At 34.5% G+C, this 17751-nt stretch overlaps 1 protein-coding gene across 1 annotated transcript in view; it reads right to left on the bottom strand.

Annotated features, from left to right (window-relative positions):
- The window catches only part of LOC136034640 (alpha-1,3-mannosyl-glycoprotein 4-beta-N-acetylglucosaminyltransferase A-like), a 60753-nt gene extending 46016 nt beyond the window's left edge, over positions 1–14737 (bottom strand). Inside the window, exons 1-2 of the mRNA XM_065715941.1 lie at positions 14541–14737; positions 3663–3938 (exon numbers count right to left, since the gene is read on the bottom strand). Of these exons, the coding sequence (XP_065572013.1) occupies positions 3663–3938; positions 14541–14631 (367 nt within the window). The 5' untranslated portion in view covers positions 14632–14737. The remainder of the gene's footprint in view (positions 1–3662; positions 3939–14540) is intronic.
- Positions 14738–17751: the final 3014 nt, after the last annotated feature.

The raw sequence follows: 17751 nt of genomic DNA, 5'->3' as shown, positions 1-17751 counted from the left end.
GGCTGGAATGAAAATGTAAAGGGTATTAAAATGACAGTTTAGGAAATTTTTAAGTGTATGTTGAGCTATATCAAAATATACCATGTGCATCCAAGTTATCAAAAAAGTGTATCTGCAATATCTTAGAAACGGCAAAGGGCCTAAGTCGAAATTTTCAGGGCTATTACTACTACCATTACTATTACCATCGTTGCTACTACCACCACTACTACCACCCCTTAAATGATTTAAATGTTCCAAAAAACCTTCAACTTCTGATTCTTCATAATTCCTAATAACCAAAATATTATCTATGTCATCTTATGAAAATATTAAGGTTCAAAAAAGTATGTTTCTATACTTAATGTTTCTACATAATTTATGTAAATGCTTGCTAACAATGGAAATAAAACTCATCCCATTGGTAATCCTCTAAATTGGTGGAAAAAGTTATATACAAACCTGAAAAAGCTTTGCATTTACTAGCTCGCTTAATTAATATAGATTCTATCTCTATTCCTGCGGTAGATTCCTCTATCGTCTCTTCATATTGTTCGAGCTTGTTGGACAAAATTGTAAACGTTTTATCACATAGTACACATGTGTACATTGATTGTGTATCAAAAATAAACAATAGGCTATCTATTACAAAACCTGATAAAGGCAATGCTATAGCAATTCTAGAAAACGATGATTACGATATCATCAATTACTCGACCAGATATAATTGATATCAGATATCAGATACTCAATTATAAATTGGCTTATAAAAAAATTTGCAACAAACCCAACGGAATCGTATGAGGCAATGAAAATATTACATCACAGTTGCGTGCGGAAATATTTTCCAAAAGGATCGGTTTGCCCAAAAATATACTGTTTACCAAAAATACATAAAAGTAGGCATTCCTCTGAGACCTATAGTGTCAACCAAATTAAATAGAAATTAAATAACAAAAATTAAATAGAAAAATCAATTCCACAACTTTACCATATGTTCCTATTCTATCCTAAAAATTAAGAAAACATAACATAAAACTGCTTTTAAACCCCAATTAGCAATAGGATCCTTACTAAATAATGGGAAAAATTAAAAGACAGGGCAAGCCCTCAAACACCTTAAACAATGACATTTTGCATCATCAGCCCCAAACAAGTCTCTGCCTTACAAGCAAAGGTCAAAATTTAAACTCTAGAAAGAGTCAACATGCTTTAGCTAGATTAAGAAATGAAAACATTCATTCAATTTATAATACGCAAGAAAGTTTTGTTTACCTGTGTTCAATAATAACCTAAGTCATATGTAATTTTTTTAAATAAAGAGACTTTCACTTTATTAGATTTTATTTGCAAATAAATAAAGGAACAGTGTCTCTGCTGCATAGTTATCCTGCTTTTGCTTGTTTTTGTACTATTTGTAAGTGACAAACAGTTGACATATTTTAGCCTAAAGTATTAATAAGTGAGTTTTTCTTTGTTTTTTTTTTTGTTTTCGTGTGTTTTTTTTCTTTTTGCCTTTTATTTTATTTATATGTTATGTTTGATTTAGTTTAATTTATTTTTAATCGTCGAAAAAGTCTTACAGACGGCAAGTTGAAATATTTGGACTATTTTTATTATTAAACGTTTGTTAGTTTTTTTTTCTGTTTTGTTCACTGTGTTGCTTAAGATATTATGTCCGTTTCATATCTTCATTTATTTAATTTGTAAGTGAAAAGGAAGTGTGATGGAAGAAATGGATGGTGAGAAACTTAAATTTATTGATGGTGATTTATGCTCGTTTTTACGCTTAAATTATTAGCCTATTTGACTTTATTTCTGCTCGTCTTAGGTTTAATGTAGCTCTTTACTTTTCTTTGAAAAACTTCTTTTGCGGAATTTCTTTTTAATCAATCAGAAATAAGACCGTTATCTCTATTCGATCTTTATCCATTCATTGTATTTGCTCGTAGCAAAAGAGCTATAACGATTGCCTGAACAATAGTTTGGCAAACGTTATTATTAAAACATATTAAATTAATGTTGGAATACAATTTGTTCGAATGCGCTAGCACTGCCTATGTAAAGAGAGATAAACCTTCCATGTACTACTCTTTTCACCTAGCCACTTTGTATAGAAAGGGTGATAGTAAAAATTTCAGAAGTGGTTCATTCGATTATAAATTGAGAGTTCTAGCACCCTTTGTAAGAATGAAAAGTGATTGTAGGGCAATCAAGCTCTTTGCCCTTTTCTACAACCTATTCCCCTCCCCGTAACCCCCAAAGACATCCAATCAAAATTTTGAGATAGCCATTTTGCTCAAAACAGTCAAGAGGACCAATAATTACTCCTCCAGGGATGATATGACTTCCATAGCTCTCGTGACAAGGGCCATAAATAATACAAATTGCTAGGTATTTAAAAATATTTTTTTCGAAACTACCAGGGATCGTTCGCTGAGTCAAAAGAATCAAGCATTGTGTTATGTGTATGTGTTGGGGTTCGAAAATGGCCCAAAATTTGTTTTGTCCCTGAACAGTTTGAAGGTTGCAGCTGAAATGTACAAAAAAAATATATAGAACAAAAATTGGTTGCATTTTGGGTCTTTTTTCCCCTTTTCGGCTTGAAACATAAATTCTTTAGTCCTTGGACTAAGGGAAGCCCAATTTAGAAGAAAAAATAGAAAAATTACATTGCTTCCCCTTAAAAAGGGCCCAACAAATGGTCAATAGCTTTCTCCCTGTCACTTCTTACGGATGGATGGTCATAGAAACTTGGGAAGGGGCTCATTCGATTGGAATTTCGAATCAGAGTGCAAATTTAACTAGACATTGTGCACTTCTTTTGACTCTGTCTTGTTAAGCAATCAATTAGTAAGTATAATTAGAGATTATTGGAGAACAAGGTCTCCCTCCAACAAATAAATACAGACATCATCTCATCAACTCACAATCGCTTATCTTATAGCGCCTCTTTCAATTCATAATCCTACAGAAATTTCCAGAAACTGGTTTTCAGTGATCAAACATATGTCCTAAGGCAAAATTTGATAAGTAAATAATTCATGGCTGGTGGATTAGTTGATTTCCACCAGAAGTGATATTTTATAATTTCTGAGGCGGTTGATTACTAATCTGATGCCAAAATAGAACTACGAAATATAAACACACCAAGTGCATATTCTAGATACAGCATTTGATTCTTCTCAAAGCTGGTGTTCAACAACTCATTAGGAAAATATAACAGAACAAAAGTATAAAATCAAACCACATTAAGAGTATATTTCAAGAGTTTGATTTTCACCAAAGTTGGCTGGTGGTATTCACAAAAGGAAGTTACCCCTTTAATTCAGTAAATTCAAGTACTATGAATAATATCTGTAAAGAGTTGTGAAAAAATTCTAATAGATTCAATTCCTTTTATTGCTTTAAAAATGCAATAAGCCCTAACTCACTCAATCATAGAAGGTTAGTTGTGCTTTGAATATATACTATTATAAGAGTTATCCTGTTTATTCTTTTACATTACCGACTTTTTTAATTTTTTTTTTCTATGGATAGGATTTTCACATTAACGTGCCCTAATCACGATTGGTAGTACCGATTTTAATGGGAAACTGGATCAAGTAGATAAAATAATAAGCACAAAATTATAGTTCAAGTAGGTGGAAATTAAAGCCCAAAATTAAAGTAGATGGACTTACCAAAAACTAAAGTAGCTGGAGGCCGGCCACCAGGTTTGACAGGAGAGTGGAGTTTGACTCTTGTACTATTAATATTATTCGTTAAATGTGGCAGGTAATGGAAAGCAGAAGGCATCTTCAAAAATGATTCGCCAGAACTATTGTTAGTTAAATTATGGATGCTTAAAACTTCAATGAACTGCTCAGCTTTTCTATAGCTAACACGCATTTCTAAATGCTCTAATCGGCCTTTAAGTTCCCCAATATTCCGAAGCAGTTCAAGATGTCTTTCATTGTCTAAAAGAAACAGGATTATTAGAAACGGAAAAAATATTCACTAGGTAGTGACTATTAACTAAAGGCAAAAACAATTATATTCATTGATGCAGTTGTGTTTTCAAGTGACAGGGACAATTTTTGTTTTAGATTTTAGCTCTTTTCTCTTGTAATGGAATATGTCTTTGATCATTTCTGTGTTTTAGTGCTGAAGACGCCTAGTTTTATACAGGCGTAAATATCCATCGTGATTGTCTGTCTTTTCTTTTCTTTCTACTAACCATGGACAAACATTTACCGAAGGCTTATGAGAAAATGGATACTTTGTAAAAATTAATGTTACTTTCTCATAGCTTTCCTGCTATGTAATGCTAAACAGAAATACAAAACTTCACATGTAGGGATCTTATAAGTGTTATTCTTGCTTTTCATTCAATTTCAAGCCGTGTATCTGTTTTTATAACTTGCATTGGATTTATGCTACACATTAATACATCCTACATGTTTGCTGAATTGTTGTGTGTGAGTTGTTTTGCATCAAAAATGAAAAAAAAAATGCAGTGCGTGAATCCAGAATAATCTGTTTCTACAAAGATATTTACAAATACATCTCTACCAGGTGAATTTTATTAACAATTAAATATAAGAAGCATGATTTTCTAAATAAATGTACAAGCAAGATAACAACCAAAAATCACCATAAATTATCATTTATCACAAGGGCTCCCTACCCCCACTCTTTACAATTGAGTGTGAGTCTTTGTCAATGCCACATGAATAGACGCTATTGCACAAGTCATGTTACAAAATTTTTAAGTGTCGACTCTAAATAATTTGAAACTCAAGGGACCAGAAGAAAAGTTTAAATTAATGAGATGTTCAAAACAACAAGAGTTCAAATAATCAAGAAGGAAAAAGGAAGATTTTCAAATAAATAAGTGCTTTATTGAGAATTCTGGGTACCCGGCTGGCTGACCGTATTTCAAACAGTAGGTTGTACGAAAAATACGGTTCAATCCCATTTTCTAGGGCTATAATGAAAGAAAGGTTGAGATGGCTAGGCCACGTTCTGCATATGAAGGATGACAGGTTGCCGAAGATTGTCCTTTTTGGCCAACCGCCGGGGCTATGCGGAAAGCAGGTCGTCCTTGGCTGGGTTTGGAGGATGTCATAAATAAAGATTTAAAGGAAATGTGAACTTCCTAGAAGGTTGTAAAGAAGGAGGCCTTGAATAGATTAGGTTGGAGGAAGAGCGTGCGTAGCTGTGTTGGCCTCAGGCGGCTTGGTGCTGCAGTGAGTTATTAGTAGTTAGCAGTAGTAGTTTATTGAAAATACATAACCCATATGTATGCATACTAACACATACACTCTTTTATTTAACTTCTTAATCACATATGTGATTATAAAAACTATGTGGGCGAAAAAAATATTTTGCATAGTAATCAGTGATTTCTTTCATAAGCCGACTTCCATCTTACATTGTCCACTTCATTTTTAATGGCGATGAGATCTGTAAAGAAATTACTGAATTTTGATGCTAATATATACATTACAAGAATCCAATTTTTATGCTGATTTTAAATATATAAGTTTCATCGGATTTAGTCTTAACCATCCAAAGTTATAAGCCTGAGAAAATTTGCCTTATTTTGAAAAATAGGGAAAATACCCCCTAAAAGTAAGAGAATCTTACCAAAAATCACACCATCATATTCAGCGTATCAGAGAACTCTACTGTAGAAGTTTCAAGCTCCTATCTGTAAAAATATGGAATTTTGTATTTTTTGCCATAAGACCAATCACAGGTAGGTATCTATTTTTTTTTCAGGGGTGATCAAATCGACCAAGTGGTCCTAGAATGTAGCGACAGGGCTCATTCTAACGGAAATTAAAATTTCTAGTACCCTTTTTAAGTGACCAAAACAATTGGAGGGCACCTAGACCCCTTCCCACGCTCATTTTTTCCCAAAGTCACCAGATCAAAATTCTGAGATAGCCATTTTATTCAACATAGCCAAAAAACCTAAAAACTATGTTTTTGGGAACGACTTACTCCCCAAAGTCCCGTTGGAGGGGCTGCAAGTTACAAACTTAGACCGGTGTTTACGCATAGTATTGGTTATTGGGAAGTGTACAGACACTTTCAGGGAGACTTTTTTGATTGGGAAAGAGGCTATGCGGGGGGAACTTTCCATGGAGGAATTTTTCATGGGGAAAGGAAATTTCCATGAAGGAAGTGCAGGATTTTTTAGCATTTTTTTAAAGAGCAATGAAAAAATAAATATGAAAAAGTTTCTTCAACTGAAAGTAAGGAGCAGCATTAAAACTTAAAACGAACAGAAATTATTACGCATATGAGGAGTTCACCTCCTCCTAATACCTTGCTCTTTACACTAAAGTAATTTTATTAATTTCAATTATTTATTCTACAGCCTTTGTGAAATTAGAAAAAATTCTCCCCCCAACTCTCCCAAAGAGTGTGGATCCGTTCTGGTTATGTCAATCACGTATCTAGGACTTGTACTTATTTTTCCACCAAGTTTCATCCCAATACCTCCACTCTAAGTGTTTTCCAAGATGTTAGGTTCGCCCCCAACTCCCCCCCCCCCCCAATGTCACCGGATCTGGTCGAGATTTAAAATAAGAGCTCTGAGACACGATATCCTTCCAAACATCAAATTTTATTCAGATCCGATCACCCTTTCGTAAGATAAAAATACCTCATTTTTTCTCATTTTTCCGATTTAACCGACCCCCCAGTCCCCCCAGATGATCGAATCAGGGAAACGACAATTTTTAATTTAATCTGGTCTGGTTCCTGATACGCCTGCCAAATTTCACCGTCCTACCTTACCTGGAAGTGCCTAAAGTAGCAAAACCAGGACAGACAGACCGACAGACTGACTGACAGAATTTGCGATCGCTATATGTCACTTGCTAGATACCAAGTGCCATAAAAACAAGTTTTTTTTAACTGAAAGCAAGGAGCAACATTAAAACTTAAAACAAAAAGAAATTACTCCGTATATGATAGGCGATGTTCCATCCTCAACGCCCCACACTTCACGCTAAAGTTTTTTACTGTTTTAAAAAGTAGAGTTGATAGAAAGAGTTAAAGTTTGATAGCTTAAGGAGCAGGACGCTGAGGAGGGAACAGCCCCTTTCATATACGGAATAATTTCTGTTTGTTTTAAGGTTTAATGTCACTCCTTACTTTCAGTTAAAAAAAATACTTTTATTTTATTTAATTGAGCATAGATTTGGGATCAATAGGGGCAATAAGTCATATTTAGCAATGCGTTATTCCAAATGAAGGGAGGTTAGAGGTTAGATCTAAACTCACTTGAAAGGTCCTTCCCTTCTAGTCATCTGTAATCCCTCTCATGAAAATTTTGAAAATGTGAGCCTTTTTTTAGGTTTTAGGTACCCCAGTCAAAGAATCTGCTGGCATCAAACCTGATAGCTGGTGTGCAACAACACAACACTACATCTGTAAGTTTTATTGTATAAAATAGCAATGGGTAATTTTTTACGAAATGTGTGTATGTTTGTGGAAGAATGTTATTCTGTGAGCCAATATTAGCTACAAGACTTGGAGGCTATCCTAACAACCATTCAATAGTTATGATATTTTTTTCACAATAACATTTTTGGCTATGTCTGGGCGAAATTTGCTGATTTGTGGGACAAAACACCAGAATTCAGAGCTTTGTTGTGGTATGGTAATTTTTTTTACTTAAAAAATACAAGTTCTTGCATAAATAAGACCTTTTTTGATAATCAAAGTCTGAAATTTGGATGTAATAGTCCTAAAAAAAAAACATACAAATCTGTGACCATCCTTGTTTTGGAGATAATACCTTTAGGGTTGTCAAGTTTCATTATATTATTTTCATCAAGATGGCATCCCGCCTTAACTTTTTCAAATGGCTGTTTAGTTCTTTTCTGTCTAAAATACTGCACATTTTCATATGCCAATAGTTTTGATGAGTAAATGTGAATTTATCACATTATTGCATGTGAATCAACATAAATGGCAGATTCTGTTGATACATATAATGTAATCAAAGCTACATGTATTAGGTTGTGGTTTCTATTGGTAAGGGTCACTATTCAAAGTTTCAAGAATAAAAATCATCCATGAAAAGTATTTTCCTTGAAATATCTCTCAGGGGGGGGTGGATGGGGGGGGATGTCTGAAGTATAAAAACGAAATTAAGGTCATCCATCGTTTTGATGGTTTCCAATGAGGAATTCTTCAAACAAATCGTTATTATGCAGAATGCCCACTCTTCTATACAGATAAGCACGTCACCATGGTCTTTGCTGGTACAATTTCTGCAATAATAGAAGAGCTCCCATCCCCAGTAGCAATTTAGCAGGCTTAGTCCAAAAACTGGTCCTTGGAAAAAAGGGTTGTCCTCCCCACTTTTATCTTAACAAAATCCCACTGAAAGTTAAAAATGTCGCATAAAAAAGCAATTTTAGGGCTCCAGCACTCCCCCCCTTACTCAAAGAAAGATCCAATGACTTACCTCCCTAAAGCTCTTGTACAACTATACACTACTGTACATAATTTCATAAGCCTCCAATAAGTCAACTAAGTTAAATGAAGCACAAAAAACCGCATCAACCAGTTACTTTTTAATGGACTACATAAAACTGGGAGGCTGAACAGGTAGCTTAAGTTAATTCTTCTAAACAGGTAGTTGACGATTCTTTCATTGATCTTGTAACAGGTAATTGATAAATCCAATAGTTCTCCATTAATAGGTAAATAGGTATTCCTCTAACAAGCAGCTTTTGATAATAGTTCTGAATCAACTGGCTTTCTCAGAATTTTTTCTTGATAGCATTTTCCCCTTTGTGAGCCAAAGTTGTTTTAAATAACAGTATGACAGTAAATACTGCTTTACTGAGGTACAATCTCTTTTGGAACTTTCAATCTCTGTTCAAATTAGCCTGTTCCTGATAACATAAAACTACTGGTCTGATATAATTGCCTATGGTTAGAAAAAAAAACGCACACATTCTGACAATCTCCAGAAAAAATTCGAAATTTGTGGATAAGAGCTTGAAACATTTGGGGCATGGTTTTCTGATATGCTGGATTTGATGGTGTAGTTTTCATCAAGATTCTACCATTTATGGGGGCGTTTTCTCCCTTTCTCTAAAATTAGGTGAAGTTTCTCAGGCTTATAATTTTCAATAAGTATTTTTGAAACAATTTTTTTTTTACATATTTAGAATCACCACAAAACAGTTGATTGCTGTGATGGATAAATTAAAAAAAAATGTTTACAACAAAAGTTTTTCAGAGAAAATTATAGAGCTACAATTCTATATTAAACCAAACATGAGCAGAAATAAAATAAATAATTTTTCAAGCCTGAAACTACCAAAAATCAATGTCAGTAAATTAATAGATCCTGGAATAAACAGAAATTACAATGCATAACTAAGTCAAACTCAGAATAAGCAGGAGCTACCACAAAGACAAGTAAGGCTAATGCCCCCTGTCCCTTCAAAAGACCCAAACATAACTTGCACAATACTGAAAACAGTCTTCATTTCAAGCTATGTGTTTATTTTTCATAACATAAAAAAAAAAAACTGAAAAAAAAACAAATAAATGAATGTGGATTGACAGTTTGATGTATACTGATATTCATTTCTGAAAGTCTTAATAATTTTAAATTCATTAAGTTGTTAAAATCAAATACTGCTATAAAAGAGAAGATGCTTAAATGTTTTTTTTTTTGTTTTCAGTGAAGTGCAAATTATATTCTGGTCTTTTAGAAGACAACACTTTTCTCTGAAAGTTTTACCTTAATACCCTTAGCATTAACAACAGTAGTAATTTTATTAGCAGGAGTAGAAGCAGGAGTGGTAGTGATAGTAGCAGTGGTATACTCTCTCGACAGAAAAAGCAGACGTTTATAGTTTTTGTAAGATAAAAGCTAAGTGGACTAAAACCCCTCTTGGAAATGTTCAGATCCAGAGTCTTGATCATACTCTGGTCATTGACTTATCTAATATAGGAGGAAAAGGAATAGCTGTATATATTTGAAGCTCTCTTAAGGTAGTAGACACTGATATTAATTCAAACTATGAACTATATGTTGAGCAAGTGTAGATTTCAGTTCTCATACCTTTTGGGCCCTTTTATATAGGTTGCATGCAGAGTTCCCCAGTTCCCACTTCCCCAGCTTCAAGCTCTTCCTTGCTACTATCAGTACATCAATTGACAATAAAATGAAGCATCAAGGCAATATGATTCTTGTTGATGACTCCAATCTATCTATATTCATTGGGTCAATGGGCCTGGATTCTCAGAAAACAATTCAATATAGCCATTTCTGGAATATCTGTAATTCCTGTATCAGGCAGTTAGCTTCCCAACTAGACATAGAAAAGCTCAAAACGCTCCATTAATTGACCTCCTACTAGTAAAGAACCAATAATCTATACTAAGCATTGACCCCCTATCACTATACAGAGCAAGTGATCACAGTGATATAGGTTGCAATTTCAAATTGTACCCCATAGATCAGAATTCAAGAAATATATCTATACTGATTACAGTCTAATTTGTCATGAATTGAGACAATGTGATTGGTCTTAAATTGAACACATGCATGTAGAAGAACCATGGTCAACTATGAAAAGAATATTATTAGGAGCTATTGAAAATCTCTCTTCTGTATATTGGAAAAGGAAACTGAAAACCCTTCCATATATTATAAAAAAAATTTAAAAAGGCCAGAAACAGAAAAAAGAAATACTGGAAGCTGTACATAAAGAATTGCAACCAAGTGGATTACTACCCTCTACCACCAAAAAGAGCAAGTGATCACATTGCCACAGGTTGCAGTTCTAGATTATCCACATTATAGATCAGAATTTAAGAAATATGTGTATACTGATTACAGTCTAATCTGTAATGAATTGCCACAATGTGATGGTCTTATATTGAATATATGCATGTAGATGAGTCATGGTCAACTATGAAAAGAATATTATTGGGAGCTATTGAAAATCTCTCTTCTGTATATTGAAAAAGAAAACTGAAGACCCTCCCATATATTACAAAAGAAATTAAAAATGCCAGAAATAGAAAAAAGAAATACTGGAAGCTGTACAAAAAGAATTGCAACCAAGTGGATTATTATGTAGATAACTTCAAAGACCACAATGCCTTTCCATAACGAAAGTAAAACAGTTAAAAAAAGAGCTCACCAAAATATAAAATTATTTAACTGGATATTTCAAACACATATACAGTGTTCATCATCAGCAGTAAAACTGCTGCAGCAGTCAAACTGACGAATATTAACCCAAATAAATCTACAGTGATGAATGGAGTGCCTCCTGGCTACTACACAAGACGTATGCAGTGTTGTTGCATCCTCTCACTCTACTTTTCCAAAAATCCCATAGTGCAAAATATATTCTGCAGGATTGAAAGGAGGCTTACATCATGTCTGTACACAAAGGGGGCAATAAAAATGAATCTAAAATTATCAACCAATTAATCTTACCTCAGCAATTGGGAAACTACTTGAAGGCATAGCCAATTTAGCCATTATGGCTCATTTAAATACTAATAACCTACTATACCTAATCAACATGGCTTTTTGTTCTAATCAATCAGTTGACACTAACATCATTGACACATATGAGCAAGTCTCAAAATTTATGAATGAGGGATCTCCTGCTGACATGTTATTATTCAATCTGGCCAAAGCATTCAATAAAGTTTGCCATAGGAGACTAAACTCTAAACTCTGTGCAGTGGGCATCCATTATGATGTTGTTAACTGGATAATGCAATTTCCTACAAACAGAAAGCAGATGGTAAGGTATTTGGTGACAATAGATCAGTCTTCTTCTCACAATCAACAGATGTAAAAAGTAGAGTCCTCTAAGGAACAGATTTGGGTCCAACTTTATTTAATATTTTCAATAACTATGTGCCTTGAATCATAGAGAATTAAATTTGCTTGTACACAGATGTCCCTCAAAGTACCATAGCCACCCCAGCTGATCTTGATGCATTCTTGAAGTGGGCAAAATCTTAGCAGCTTGAATTTAATATCCAAAAATGAGGAGTCATTCGTTTTGGAGCAAATAGCTCTCTCTGCCAGTATTTTATGGAATCCAGTGATAGCTGAAAACAGCCACTCATATGTAGTCATAGTGAAAAAGATCTGGGAGTCTTGGTTGACAATAAGCTTATGTTTTATTTCCATGCACAGTATATAGCAGCCAGTACCAACCAAACTCTTGGTTTAATAAAAAGACCATTTTCAAGCACATCTCAAGCTATGATCCCAAGTTCTTAAAGGCCCTGATCAGACTGAAATTAGAAATTGGGATGTGCATTGCAAATCCAGTCAATAAGGGTGATATATTGATTCTAGAAATGGTGCAGCAATGTGCAACTAAATACATAAGGGAATTTCAACATCTTCAATATCCAAGCCAATCATATCAGCTTAAACTGCCATCTCTCAAATATAGATGTAGGCAAGGATATGTATTAATGACATACAAGTTAGTACATGACCAGAGTGTGATCCCTAACCTGTTCCAGATAGTCAGTTCACCAAGTACCAGAGACCACCCCTTGAAGCTTTATTCAAAATGTGCTAAAACCAGACTGAAAAAATTCTTTTCTAACCACATAATCAGCCTATAGGACTCCCTTAACCAGAAAGCTATTATGTATCCCAGTGTTGAAGTCTTCAAGTCTGAAGTTGATAAAGACTAGTGTAAGACACCTTGGTTCACTGTATGTGATTCACCTAACAAATTGAGTTATCATCATCAATGACTAGCATTCACAGGACTTTTCCTTATTGCTGGTAAGTGTGATTAAGGTAATTAGTAGTAGCAGTAGTTGTAATAGCAGTGTTCAGAGAGTGCCATTTTGGTTAGTTTAAAATCCCCTCAGCATGTCCTGGTACTTTCAAGTTAATACTCTAAGCAGTTTACAATATAGGCTACTGAGAGTATGCCCTTTTGATAACCTGCTAGCACATAGTGTATTTTGATTTCTTTTCAATATCCCCCTCAACAACCCCTGAAAGTTTCACCTCAATACCAATACCCATAGTAATAGCAGTATGCACATAGCTCAACTTCATTAGTTCATCAGCCTCTGAACATGCCCTGAAAGTTTCAACTTAAAAGTAGTAGTAGTATGCACATAGTACCTATTTGTTTGTTCAAAATCCCTTTGACATGCACTCAAAATTTAAGATTTTGCTGGTATATCCTTATGGAAACATGCATGCACCAATTGTGCTTTTATTTAGTTCAAACTCCCCCTGTATATTCTACAAAAGTTTCACCTTAGTATAATTAGCCTCAGTAGTAGCAGTAGTAATAGTAGTAGTAGCATGTACATAGTGCCTTTTGGCTAGTTTGAGATCTCCTTCAACACACACAAAAAATTTCAACTTAATTCTCCAAGTTAGTCCTGAGATATTTTGCTGATATAATCCTTTGACACCCTACATGCACATAAAGTGTTTTGATTTAGTTATACAGGCTCCTAAACATTCCCTGAGAACTTGAAATTAATAGAAATAGCATCAGTAGTAGTAATAGTTGTAGTAGCACATTTAGTAGTAATAGTAGCAGCATGCATAAAGCACCTTTGTTTTTTTTTTCAATATATCCTGAAAGTTTAAACTTAATACCCTAGGTAGTTTCCAGAAAACTACTGATACATCATTTGATAACCTCCATGCACATAGTGTGTTTTTGCTTAGCTCAACATCACTGAAATTATTTTCTTAAGACCCATAGCTTTAGCAGTAGTAGTACCCTCAAATGTTGCCTTTTTGGTTAAATCAATATCTCCTGCAACATGCCCTGTCAGTTTCAACTTAATACTCTGTGCTTTTTGCTCAAAGAAAAGCTGTCAAAATCAAGTTGTGCTACTAAAGTGTTGGCAGCATTTGAAATTCTGTTTAATTCTGCAACTTTTTCTATACCTGAGTGGTAGTAAAAGTATTAGCACTAGTGGTATGCATATACTGCTTTTTGATCAGTTGAACATTCCCCTCATCATGTCCTGAAAGTTTCAACCTGATACTCTAAGCAGTTCCTAAGATATTGCTGATAGGCCCTTCTGAACACCTTTGTGAACATAAACATATTTTGATTTAGTTCAACTTCCCCCTCAGCAATTCCTGAGATTTCTGTTTTAGAGCCTTTAGTCTTAGTAGGAGTCATAGTAGAAAAATAGTTGTAGGAGTGTGTACACATTGCTTTTTGGTCAAATGATCATCCCCCTCATCATTTCCTGAAAGTACCAACTTAATAGCCTAAGCTGTTCCTCAGATACATTCATTTGACAACATATATGCACATAGTGTGCTTTGATTGAGCTCAACACTCCCATCAGCATTCCCTGAAAGCTTCACTTTAATACCCTTTGCCTTTTAGATACCAAGGAGCAGTTTGATCACTTTTTTGTCCTTCTGGTGAGCTACTATTTTGTGAATTTACTGTATTTTTATCTGGACAGCAGAAATCCCAAACAGATAGGCAAACCCAATTTGTAAAACATGACTAATGTCTAGCACACTTGGTAATAGGCCTACCACTTACCTTCTTTAAAATCACTGAAGCTAGATAAAAGAAACATCAATGCAGGAAAAATCCCAAGTATTATAATCACCAAAAACTTTTTTCGGCTCATGTTTTATCACAAAAGGGAACATTTATAACCATTTCCATTCTAAGTTTGACGTGCAGATAACCCCCAAGTCGTGTTTTTGAAAATCATGCCCGGAACATATTGTAATATAGCAGTGTTTTCATAGCTAAAATTCGGAAGCTTAAAGATCCATAAGAAAAGTGAGTATGATTATAGTCCCATTGTCAATCGGCAAAATATTAAATAAATCCGCAACGAAAAACTCCCATTTTTGTGTTTTGCAAAAGTAGAGTGTTCGTAGTTTCAGTGTTTGACGTATTTTTTTAGGTTTCAAAAGAAACACCAGATGAAAATAGAGCTTTTGTTGATGCACAAACTTATGCTGTAAAACTGCACATAAATCAGTCTCTTTCAATTACTATTTTACAGGGGCTTAGGAAATCTGTCACAATTGTTTACTGGAGATCCAAAACAATTTAAAAATGTCTCTGGTTAATGGCAAATAAAGTTTTTTAACCCCAGTTTTAAATTCCAAAGTACACTCAGTGCCGGTGTGCCCACAAATCCTGTGAGCAGGGGTGTCCCGAGGGAAGAAGGAAGGGTGCACCCCCCCCCGATGCCCATTTCTTTTATTTCTTTTCCCTCCATGTCCATAAAGCAGGATCAATGATTTTTCCTTTACTCTGACTTTGATATCTAGCGCCTAAGCACTCGTGGGCTGTATATTTTCCGTCGAAGAAATATCCTAACGAAAAAAATAGAAGATAGAAGTTTAATTTAGTTAATCTTCTCTGTCGATTGGAACGAAAAAGAAAAGTAAAAAAATACTTACTTCTTCTTTCTGGAATGCCCAATTTTCTGAAGTCCACTTTTTGACTTCATGACGATTTTCTACCTGCGCGTGATGATGGGTCAGGAATAAATTTTGTTATCATCTCTGTGATCTATTTGCTGATACTATTGTGTCTTGGGAAATCGAAAATACTTTTGTATAGATGTCTTTCAGTGTTAGCTGGTGAACCTAACCTGTGATAGCCCAATATGCGATGCAGACATACTGGATAGCTTACTTTGCGCCCAGACTTTGTAGATTTTATCAGGTAGATAATTCAAGAAGAACTTAATGACCCCATCCGGGAAATCCATCTCTTTTATAATTTGACAGATGAGATTCTTACAAACGGGGTCAAAAGCCAATTCGAAGTCAACTAAGACTGCTATAGTGATCTCAGCGCTATTCATAGCATTTCTTATAGCTACTTCAAGCTGGATTACATTATCTACAGCAATATGCCCATTATCCACACTCTAGGCCTTTTCCTATGTACTGTGGGAAGCTCTTTCTTGAAATGAATGGCAAAAGCTTCGGTAATGTCTTTGTTGGTCTTTAAAGTGGTTTCCATTGTTTTAAGACACGGGATCTTTTAACTATAAGTTTTATTTTAGCCAACCATTCGATTTATAAACGAATGCAAATTATGATCTGGTCTTAAGGAGGTATGGGGATTGTCAGCCCTACTCATATTAATTGTTGCTGGTTTTGAGTTTGAATAGGTCATTTCTTGTAGTTTCTGTTTGTTTTGGGTTTAATTCATTATTTTTGTAATTTGCGTTAGTTTTATGCTTGGAATTATTTGAATTTATTCCTCTCATTTTTGGATTAACGAGGGTGTTTGCTATTTTCGACAAACTTGTTTTGTGGAAAAAGTTATAATATTAATTTCCATTCATTTTTTATTGACATAACTTTTTTCATACAAAAAAATATTTTATCCTTTTATTTTTTTTTCTATTAGACTCCATAGGCTTTATTTTGAAAATTATTTGACTTTATTTCTGTTTATTTTTGGCTTAATGAGTCTCTTTACTTTTCTTTAAAAAAAACTTAGGTTTCCCATTAACAAATATTAAGTGTTACAGCCATATTGTTTAGGGAATCGTTCTTAAGGAATTAGGACACAAATCTAAAACTTAAGCGTAAAGAGCAAGGTCCTGTGGAAAGGAAACACCTTTCGTATACCTAGTAATTTCTGTTCGTTTTAAGTTTTGATATTGCTCCTTACTTTCAGTTGAGAAAACTCACTTTCTTAAATTTAATTTCTGATCGTTTTAAAATAATACCGGAAAATCCAGCTCTTTCTCCATGAAAAACTCTGGTTCTTTTGTGTGCCATTCACTCAAGTTTACGGTGCGTAAAACTCGAGAACGAACCGGCTTCATCGTTGCCTTAGAAACAAATTTGGGCTATATATTTGCACATTAGGGGGTGGGGTAAAGCAAAGCAGGTCTGCATGCAATATGTGTTAGGTACAATTATTCTGCATATCATGAAGTAAGAATTTTTTCTGACTTCAAACTGTCCAAATACTTTACCCCTTCCCCGTATGTGCAAATATATAGCCCATATTACATATTTCCCATATATTCTGTCACTTGTTTTTGTCTTGTTAAGCTGAAAGAAACCATCAACGAAACCGGTTTGTTCTCGAGTTTTACACAGCGTAAAATTGAGTGAGTGGCGTAAAATACGCAAGTATCAAAATTCCTCTCCCCTACGGAAAATAAAAAAAACTCAAATAAAATTATCAAATTTTGAAACCCCTGTTCTCCGGGGGGGGTCTTTTCCTGGGGGGGCTATCTTTCGCGGGGGATTTTTCATGAGGGGTATTTTCTAGAGGGAGAGGTTAAACACTGACCAATGGTGACAATATATATGTTGTCTCAGAAGAGGATATCATAGAAAACTATCCTTGAGCCAATCAAGAGCATAACTGATTTATTTGGCCTCAAATATGAGACATCAGAATGGATGCATGAAAATGTCACTCATGTGTGATTTGAAACTTTTTCGCATGTAGACCAATGGCCCAGGTAGTGCAGATACCTGATTTTCTGCCGGGAGTGCTGAGTCTTGTTGCGGGAAAGTCATCCATTTTTGTGAAACTTTGGTATGAAATATTAAAAATTTGACCGGAAAACTTTGGTGCGAGATAATAAGTTGCTTTTGATAAAAATTTGTCCTTTGGTTTTTAAATTCCCATATAACTTTTTATTTATCTAGCTATTGACAGCTTGTAAAATGGTCTATGGTTGGTTAGAACAGGCATTACAATTATAAAATAACATTTATTACTACCCTCATGCATCAAAAATGCAAGTAGT

This window comes from Artemia franciscana, chromosome 13 (genome assembly GCF_032884065.1).
Source record: "Artemia franciscana chromosome 13, ASM3288406v1, whole genome shotgun sequence".
NCBI lineage: Eukaryota > Metazoa > Arthropoda > Branchiopoda > Anostraca > Artemiidae > Artemia > Artemia franciscana.
This window is presented reverse-complemented; position numbering and strand designations above follow the sequence as displayed.